The following is a 9332-nucleotide window of genomic DNA, read 5'->3' on the forward strand; positions in this document are numbered from 1 at the left end:
GTCTCTATTTCACTGTTATGTATACAATGAACGGTTTTGGATACATCTCGTTTATGAGTGTTCTTCAATGTTATTGTGGAATTTGATTGGAGTTTGCTGAATTATTGTTTTTTCACATTATTTATCAAGTATTGAATCATTGAGAGGATAATAATGGAAATAGTGAAACTGAACCCACTAGTTGCCTTTATAAACATAGAAGCTCTACTGCTTGACCAATTGTAGAGAAGATACTAAGTAAAGTAGACTCAATCAATCTCTTCTTTTGGTTTTAGGATATGATAAAAGGGATTTGAGAAAGGAGAAACAGATGCAGAGAACATAGCAAGTAAAACAAGATTACAACACGCTTATCATCTTATCTTACACATAGCTGCCTACTCACTGAGTCGTCGTGTCAGTTCCTTCACCAGGAGGAGCAGCATCAGCTTCTGAAGCGGTTTTAGCCATAACTTCACCTGGAGGAGGATGGTCAAACTTACACGTTGCCCCATACTTGCAAGTCCCTGTCTTCATGTAGTACGGGCAGTTTTGCGCACCCTGCAACAGTTTTTTTATTGTTTCCTCTATTGGATTAGCACACAAGATACAAGCAAAGCAGTGTGGATTTCTATCTGATCAACGTTTTGTAGGGTACCTCTCTTCTAGGATACCCTGCAAGACTCAGCTTTACATTCGGCTGTTGAGGAGCTTGTTTGCTTGTTGCATTTAACCTATCTGCTGGGTGATGGAACCTGCACCTCTCTCCAAACTTGCACTCCCCTGTCTTCATGTAGTACTATATATGAAAGATAGTAAGGGGTTTTAGTAAATGTCCAACTGACATGTCAACAACCTAAAAAGAGCACAAGAATACTCACGTCACATTCTGGTTGTCCAGGCCTTTGGGGATAAGTTGCTGTAAGCGCTCCTAGCTGTAACAAGTTCCACTTTAATTAAATCTCCTGCAACTGAGACGGAGCATTTGAATATTTCTTACAACATGATTGACGAGGACATTTACCGTGGGTTGAGCAAGGGTCTGATAGAGGGAGGCAGCTGAGTTAATCAACCCAAGGTTTACACTCGCAGCGGTTGGGGACACTAGAGGATAGTTTATCCCAGTAGCTTGGGGAGTGAATGCTGTGACAAAAATCAAAACAGCAAGAGGCACACGGAAGATAGCGGAAAGGTTATAAGAAAAGTAAGTGCTACATTAAAGATTCTAAGAACACAAATATTTAAATGAGACACGCTCACTAACCAGTCCTCTCAGGGTGATTGTAACGACAGGTGGCGCCATACTTGCAGCTGGTCGTGGAAATGGAAAACAAATTTAAACGTTAGTGTCACTTTTTCTTTTCTTTTCAAGATTGTAAACAACGACTTGGTATTTGATATTCACCTTCCCGTCTTGAGATAGAACGGGCAGTCTACTTCACCCTGTAAAAGCTACAATCTAATTAGTAAAAACTTCATTCTTAGTGGACAGAACAGGTCAGCAAACAGTCTTCCTCGGTTCTAAGAATAGTAACTAGATACTCATACTAGATAGTTCACCAATTCTGATTATAAGATAAATATGTCAATTCTTATGAAACTTGAAGCTGAAATCATTACCGGCCTTACAGGTAGTCCCTTCGAGTTGTGATATGCTGCTGGGGCAAATGTCACATGCGGATTGTTGATAGCATCAGGATCACTGGTTACAGCCTCAGTACTACCATTATCTTGACTAGATGATGGTAGCTGGATATCCTTTGGGTGGTTGAACTTGCATGTTAAACCAAATTTACATTTTCCAGTCTTCATGTAGAACTGTTGCGGAGTAGAAACATCAGTAAAATTAATAATTAGGGTTAGATTCATCTTTGAAAACGGGCAAGTTATGTTACTATATGTGTATATCTTACAGTGCACGGGGCCTCAGAAGGCCTCTCAGGTAATGCATCTGGATTTTCAACAGCAACCTGATATACAGAAGAGCATCAAGATCATAGTAGCACATATTAGAAGCACAAGATCTTTATTCGAAGTGTCTGCAGTCACATACAAAAACAGAGGAATATAATTCGGAGTGGAAAACACACTTACTGGAGCCGCTGTTTTCGGATGATTAAACTTGCACCTTAGGCCATATTTGCAGCGTTGTGTTTTCACATAGTACTGCAGCAGTGAAAACATAGATGGTAAGATCCTAAAGGCAAAACAGAATTAAATAGCGAAAGAAGTTTTGAGAACAGCTTACCGGACAGTCTGGTTCACCTGGTCTCTCAGGGTACTCATCATTTGGAACAACTGGTGCCTGAATGAAAAGAGATTCAAAAGAAAAAAAAATGATTAATTATATTGTCCTGGAATGCCTAGACAATGTCACTTTCAAGTCAAGAAACGATCTGACAGAGGGAAATGCAAGAATAACAAACACAGCTGCAGAAACAGAAACTGAAGCATTGAGTCACTATCAAGATACCTAAACAGTATATAGATATATTGTACTAAGTGCACAACTCTAGACACCAAGCAAAAATAGTATACGTATAGTTTTAAAAGTAGCTAGACACAAACTCTCGTGGTATAAACATATAAGTAGATAGCATAAATAAAGAGAAGAAAATCATTATAATGTAAATACTTTAGATAGTATAGTAAACGATCACCTCTTTCCAATCTGGGATTCCACCTTCAGGAACCCAAATAGGATGATCAAACTTGCAGCCCTCTCCAAATTTACAAGTTCTCGTTTGCATATAGTGGGTACAATCCTTCTCCCCCGCCCTCTGTGGATAGACAGGCAAATGGCTGGTAGTCTCCAACTTAAGGCGCTTGGTTAAATAGTCTGTGGTATACCAAGCTTCCGTCTGACCCATTGTATTATGGGCACCATAGAGGGTCGGATAGTAGAGCGCTATATTACATAATAAACAGTAATATACAACAACATGAGAAGAGGCTTATTTATATAATATATATGTTGCTGTATATTTATATCTTGAAAATAAATCAGAGGATAATAGAAAAGAGCAGAAAGCAAATATAGTCTCAATAGTATCTTAACTTAGGTTAACGGTAAGTATGTCTTTCATATAATCATTTCCAAAAAGTTTATGGGGAACCATAGGAAGTTGCAAGAAGACATAGTCATCAATCAATCACAAAGAGATCTACTTGGAATTTTTATAAACTTTAGGGAGAAAAAGTAACAGTCTTTGTGGAACTTCTAAAGCAACAAAGACTAATCAAGAAGACGACTGATAGTCATATATAGTTTTATAGAGATTTATTTGGATATGAATAGCTAGAGCATCTTCCTAGAGATGATTCAAACTTCTATAAGCTGAGTAGTGTCCCGATACACATGAAGCGTTGGTCAACCAATTCAACTTGTATTTCAGTATTGTTGGGTAAATAAAACACAGAGGGGAACATAAACCAGCATCGCTCTAGCTAGTGCAAATGTAAAATCAAGATCTAATCCTAGAATAGTAAGGTAAAGACCATGATTGTATATATATATATATCTCTGTTAATTAAAGCTACGTTTTTTTTAATGATGCAAATTGAAGGAACCATCGAGATGAGAGCAGGGGAAAACGGAAAAGGTGAAGACTTTAAAGCTTTCAAATTGCAGATTCCAAAGCAATAAATACCAATAAAACGATGCCAGATCTGAGAATTAGTAAGTGGTGGGGGAGAAAGGACAAACCTTCAGAGGTGCGTTTGACTCCAGGAGGAAGAGGCTCGACGGCGGCGGCGGCGGGAGCCTCCACGCCGGGAGGCCAAGCTTCCTGCTGCTGCTGCTGCTGCTGAATCAGCTGAGGGTAAGCCAAATGCGACGACGCCGTAGCGGCGTTGGGAAGATTGTAGTGGTACATAGAGGAAGACGAAGAAGAGGGATAGTTGGTCAGAGATTCGGATCCGTCGCGAGACAGGAAGCGATACGTGGCGTCCGGGTAGTAGCGGTCAGCGGCGGAAGAGCCGTAGAGATTGAGATTCGGCTGCGGCTGCGGTTGCGGTTGCGGCGGGGCGGCCGGGGAAACGGTGGAGGCGGCGGCGAGAGAAGGTTGGAGGGCGTAGGTGAACAATTGGTGACGATGTGATGCCATTCTGGGATTGAAAACCCTAAAGACTAAAGAGAGGTTTGTTGTTCCCTTCCCTTCTTTCTCCTCAGATCCCACCCCACGAAACTAAATTTGATTTGACATATCTCTCCACTGATTCTCTTTTAGTTATTTATTAAATTAATAATTATCTTTCTTATCATTGGATAATAAAGTTGTGACCTTTTTTTTATTACATTACATAATAACTGAATAAAAACACCGAAGCTAACGAAAGAAACCGAACAAAGCTCCCTCCTTTGACTTTCAGCTTCAGTATTTCAACGGAAGAGTAACTTCCTCGATGATCTTGTTGTCTGATTGCAAAGCCTTTAGCTTTGTCGGGCCTTTTAAACTCTTTGAGCATTGGTTCCTTGTTAGTTTGTTTGTTTGTTCAACACCCTCACTTGCTAGTTGCTGCAGCCACAACAGACTAATTTCTCATAAATCAGGCAAGAATATCAGATAAGTAGACAAAACACAACTTATTATTACTGAAAGAAAAGAGAAGAGAGCAAGGTGTGGAACCTTGTTGTGGATGACTTCAGATACATTTTGGGACCCAACATATATAACACAGGACGTGTGACCATTTGGCTTCTTTCTGAGGAAAAGTTTAGAAGACTGAGCATTGGTGTTATGAAACACGAAGCCCTTCAGCATCTCTGTTTGCAGAGGAAGGAACTTGGAAGCAATGGCTTCAGTTTTGTCGTCGACAAGAGTGTTGTGTCTCTTGGGACATTTTAAAGAATCATTCGGACAGCTTTCTGTGGATCTCATTTTACAAATGTTTCCATATTTATATAAACCATCAAATCTGATGTTATTCAAAAGCTACTGATTCGGTTAAAAAAACATTTAAATGAAAGGATTTTGTATATATATACTTTACTAAAAAAACATTAGCTTTGTAAATTTTTGAGCTAAACGAAAGGTTCAAATGTTATTCTCAATCTCTTTTTAAGCTAACACTTCTTTGTCTTCCACTTTACAAATCACAATCTGTATTCATCAAAAAAGAATATGAACAATAAAAAAACATATCGTTATAGAGTATATTACTTGTATTAGTTCTAAAAGTACTCGAAGTCTACATAAGCAGTATCATCAGTTGGAGTGGCGGGACCAGCAGCACAAGCAACCTGAGCATCATGCTTAGCTGAGTTATACTGATCACCACCACCTCCATATCCCTTGGACTTCCCTCTCGCAGCGGTCAACGGTCCCAAGTCAACAGGGTCAGGAATATGAGGCGGAGAGGCGCTACGCACCAGAGCCCAGTTCACACCTTCAAAGAAAGGATGCTGCTTTATCTCCGTAGCTCCCCTCGTGTAAGCGATTCTTCTATGAGGATCTTTCGCTAACAGGCCGCGGATGAGATCACGCGCCGCCGAGCTCACGTGAGGGGTGTCAGGGAACTTCAGTGGCTTGCCCACCACGTTTTGTAGCGTGGCTCTGTTGCCCTGACCTTTGAACGGTGTCATCCCGTGTAAGAGCTCGTATAGGAAGATCCCGAACGTCCACCAGTCCACAGCACTCCCGTGTCCCTCTCCGCGTATGATCTCTGGAGCTAGGTACTCGTGTGTACCCACAAAGGACATTGAACGCACGTCCGTTGGCTCTGCCATCAGCTCTGGCATGGAGAGGCCGCCTAGGCCGGAGTCGGATTTGGCTTTACGGGTTTTCTTGGAAGGGAGGAGGCGTGGGAGGAAGGCTGCGGGATGCATGCAGCCGTTGACGGCGAACTCTTCGTTGAGGATGGCATTTCCAGTGCTGCAGACTGAGGTGGACTTGACGAGTGTGGGGTTGAAGGTGCAACGGAGGGAGAGGTCGAAGTCGGAAAGCATTATGTGGCCTTCGTCACGGACTAGGATGTTCTCTGGCTTCAAGTCTCTGTACACAACCCCCAGCATGTGTAGATACTCCAACGCCAACAACACTTCAGAAGTGTAGAACCTGTCAAAGAAGCTCATCAGAGAAAAAGACAATAAGTAAGCCACAAACACCAAATGTTGGGTATTCAGGTTTACGGATCAGAGAGCAAGGTCAGGTTAGTCGGGTTTCGGGTATTTGGATTAGGGTGTTTAAGACCCGTTTATGAACTGAACAATTTTAGACCGCATTAATTTGGGTAGTTTCAAGTTTTGATTTGGTTTCTATTTGTTTTATAAAGCCGGAAATAGAATCGAATTAAAAAATGGTTTGGATTTGGTTTGGGTTTAAAACTAAAATATCGATAAATAACCAAAAACCTAAATTAAATCAAAAACTCAAAATATACAATTCATTTTTGGAACAAAATTTTCGTTGTAAATTATTTTTTATATAGTTATTTTAAATTTAAAATTTACTAATATCTTCATTATATCTATTCGGTTTTCGATTTGCTTCGGTTCAAGTGCGATTTTTTGAGTTTAAAGAAACAGGAACCGTTCATGAGTATTTGTAAATTTTGGTCTGGTTTCGTTTTTTTTTTGTTTGGTTTCGGTTCAATATCTGGTTTCGGATAACATGCACAAGACTACTCCAAATAGATGGTATGTTTTGTCTCACCTTGCAGCTTCTTCAGTGAAACGCCTGTTGGGCTGCTTCTGTCTAAGAGAATGGAGATTCCCCCCGCTGCAGAACTCCATGACCAAGCAGTAGAACTTCTCAGTCTCGAAGTAAGAATATAACGTCGGCAAGAAGGGATGATCAAGCAGAGATAGGATCTCTCTTTCTGTCTGAGCCCTAAGCAACTTATTTCTACTAATCAACGAAGCCTTATCCATCACCTTCATGGCGAAAACCGCATTGGTCCCTTGTAGGTCAGCGAGATAGACACTGCCTATGTCCCCATACCCTAGACGTTTCAGAAGCCTGAAGCTGTCTAGACCTATTTGAGGACCTCTTGAAGTGACTGAGTTGATAGCCTCCCACCTCACGTCTCCTCCCGTGTGAGGCTTGAAAGGTGTAACTGATGGGCCCACCGAGTTATCACCATAGCCATAATCTCCATTCTGTCTGGGGGCTCTCTTGCTGTCTGGAGAGTTTTTGCTGTGGTGGTTATGAGCTCTGGCGCTTGGGGATTGTGTTTCAGGTGTTGTTAAAGGAACAATCTTCTTGGGATCATAATAAAGATTTTTAAGAGCATTTTTCTTGGCTTCTAAGCTATCACTCTCGTTGGTTCCTCTGGCTGAGGAAGGAGGTTCAAGAGACTTTGAGGGTTGATGTCTGACGAGAGGATCCATCTTCTTGAGATCAAAATGAGGGTTCCTTGGAACATTGTCTCCTAGTTTAAGCGAAAATGAAGAGGCTTGTATGTTGTTTGGTCTAGGCGACTTAGGTTTTACGGTTGGATCTATATCATTAGAGTTAGCTGTTGTGTTCTTATTGGAAGCTAAGTCCATGTCTCCTGGCTTGTGTTGATTCTTTTGGCTCTTATAAAGTAGCTCTCACCTGCGACATCAATGGAATTCAAATTAAGAAGATGCTTATTCAAAAGACAGACAAAAATAATGTGTTGGGATGATCAGACGCTTACTTGATGATTTAAAAGACAAGCTGAGGAGAAATCAAACCATGTCAAACTGAAGAAACTGCCACCAGTAACCAACGAACAATATACAAAGTAAGAGAGATTATAATGCGTCACATAAACAGATATAATAACACGGAAAAATGTTTCAAGAAATCAAGAATGCAGACCATGTTTAAATGTCCGTGGCATAAGTGTAGTTCAGAGGATACGAATCACAAAATCATCTAAACAAAACCAGTTGTTATAATAATATGTTAAAGATTCCAACCCAAAAGAAAAAAAAAAAAGGGAAGAAGGAGACTTTGATTGGCTTGTCTTTTGTAAAAGGTTGGTTTATTCCCTTAATAGTGTCTTGACCTGGGAAAGCAGAGAGAGAGGAAGAGACATGAGGAGATGCAGAAGAGATGGAGCGAGTGAAATGTTCTTTGCCTCTCATCTCTCAACCCATCATTTTTGCCGTTAATTCCTGTCTCTAATCTCTCTCTCTCTCTCTCTCTCTCTCTCTCTCTCTCTCTCTGTCTTGTCTAAATTAATCATTTTTCCAATCACCTAAAATGGTTCATTGACACTGACATATCTTAACAAGATATAGTTTACAATAATTAAAATGTGTAATAGTAAAGCTCGCCTGGTCATCACTCATCACTCATCAGACATATTCCTCATCTTCTCCTTCATCTCCTTCATCTATTAGTCTGTCCTCTTGTCTCTTTGTCTCCCTCTCTCTCTGTCCCTAACCAATGGAGATAATTACTTTATCAACCAGCAATCTTTCCCAGTGGATATTCTTCTGGACGGCGTCCAAGTCGCCGTTGCAACGGTCATAGAAAAAGAAGCCAAAAGTACCGAAGTTGCGGGAAAAGAAACTGACGGGAGAATTTAGAAACATGTTGTTGTATTTGGGATTGGGCTTGTAGCTTTGTAAATTTGATATGTTTACCAACAGTTGATATGGGCTTATTTCGTCAGGCCTATTATAGCTCTAATCAACAAAAGCCCATAACAAATTTTGAGTCCATTCTAATATTGTTGGCCAGTTTTCAAGCTATGTGAATACTTTGTTTTTGTTTAGCTAGAGACTACCATACTTTGTTCTTTCGGTCTTTCCTATATTTTTTTAATTTCTTGTCTATTACGTATAATAAGTGTCTCATATACTTGTATAGATACTAGGAGACACGTGTACACTTGTATAAATACTCCTCTTGTACATGACTTCATTAATCTATTCAGTACAGTTTAAGTTTCTCGTGCTCTCTTCTCGTTATCTTGATATGGTATCAGAGCATAACAAACTTTCTTCCGCCATTTTTCCTTGAATCTGAGCTTCGAATCACATCATGAGTGCTTCGATCTCTTCTCTGATTCTCGATTTCATCATCGTCATCCTCACTCGTGTACTGGATCTTATCACCGTTATCTACTTCGTCGTCGTTCTCCGATTTGCGTCCTTTTGAGCTTCGATTTCTTTCGTTCGAGCTCCGATTCACTTCGTGTCGACTCTGTTTGTTGCTTATCGTCTCCGATTCACCTTTCTTCTTCAGCTTCTCCTTGAAGATTACTTCGGAATCTTGTTTCGATTCTGTTTCGTTCCTTCTCTTCTGGCGATGGCGTCTCCGTCTGATTCGCGTCCGCTTGTTGATCAATACGAGAATCCCTATTATCTCCACAACTCCGATCATGCTGGATTGGCTCTCGTTACTGATCGCTTGGTTTCTGGTTCTGACTTTCAT

The 9332-nt window shown here is 40.6% G+C and overlaps 3 protein-coding genes across 3 annotated transcripts; all 3 read right to left on the minus strand.

The window, feature by feature from the left end:
* Positions 1-243: 243 nt before the first annotated feature.
* Positions 244-4179, minus strand: LOC108856568 (zinc finger CCCH domain-containing protein 37). The gene is made up of 12 exons (XM_018630400.2): positions 3686-4179; positions 2640-2887; positions 2228-2284; positions 2074-2145; positions 1893-1949; positions 1600-1797; positions 1385-1422; positions 1244-1290; positions 1004-1122; positions 861-914; positions 638-778; positions 244-540 (listed from the first exon to the last, which is right to left on the minus strand). The coding sequence occupies exons 1-12, from the start codon at positions 4083-4085 to the stop codon at positions 382-384; spliced, it is 1590 nt and encodes a 529-aa protein (XP_018485902.2). The 5' UTR covers positions 4086-4179; the 3' UTR covers positions 244-381.
* Positions 4180-5152: 973 nt separating this feature from the next.
* LOC108860417 (serine/threonine-protein kinase AGC1-5) lies at positions 5153-7508 on the minus strand. The gene is made up of 2 exons (XM_018634301.2): positions 6633-7508; positions 5153-6035 (listed from the first exon to the last, which is right to left on the minus strand). Exons 1-2 carry the CDS (start codon positions 7466-7468, stop codon positions 5153-5155), a joined length of 1719 nt encoding a protein of 572 aa, XP_018489803.1. The 5' UTR covers positions 7469-7508.
* A 1371-nt stretch (positions 7509-8879) lies between these two features.
* On the minus strand, positions 8880-9332 carry LOC108858012 (uncharacterized). The gene has a single exon (XM_018632008.2). The coding sequence runs from the start codon at positions 9330-9332 to the stop codon at positions 8880-8882; it is 453 nt and encodes a 150-aa protein (XP_018487510.2).

This window comes from Raphanus sativus, chromosome 5 (genome assembly GCF_000801105.2).
Source record: "Raphanus sativus cultivar WK10039 chromosome 5, ASM80110v3, whole genome shotgun sequence".
NCBI classification, from domain to species: Eukaryota; Viridiplantae; Streptophyta; class Magnoliopsida; order Brassicales; family Brassicaceae; genus Raphanus; species Raphanus sativus.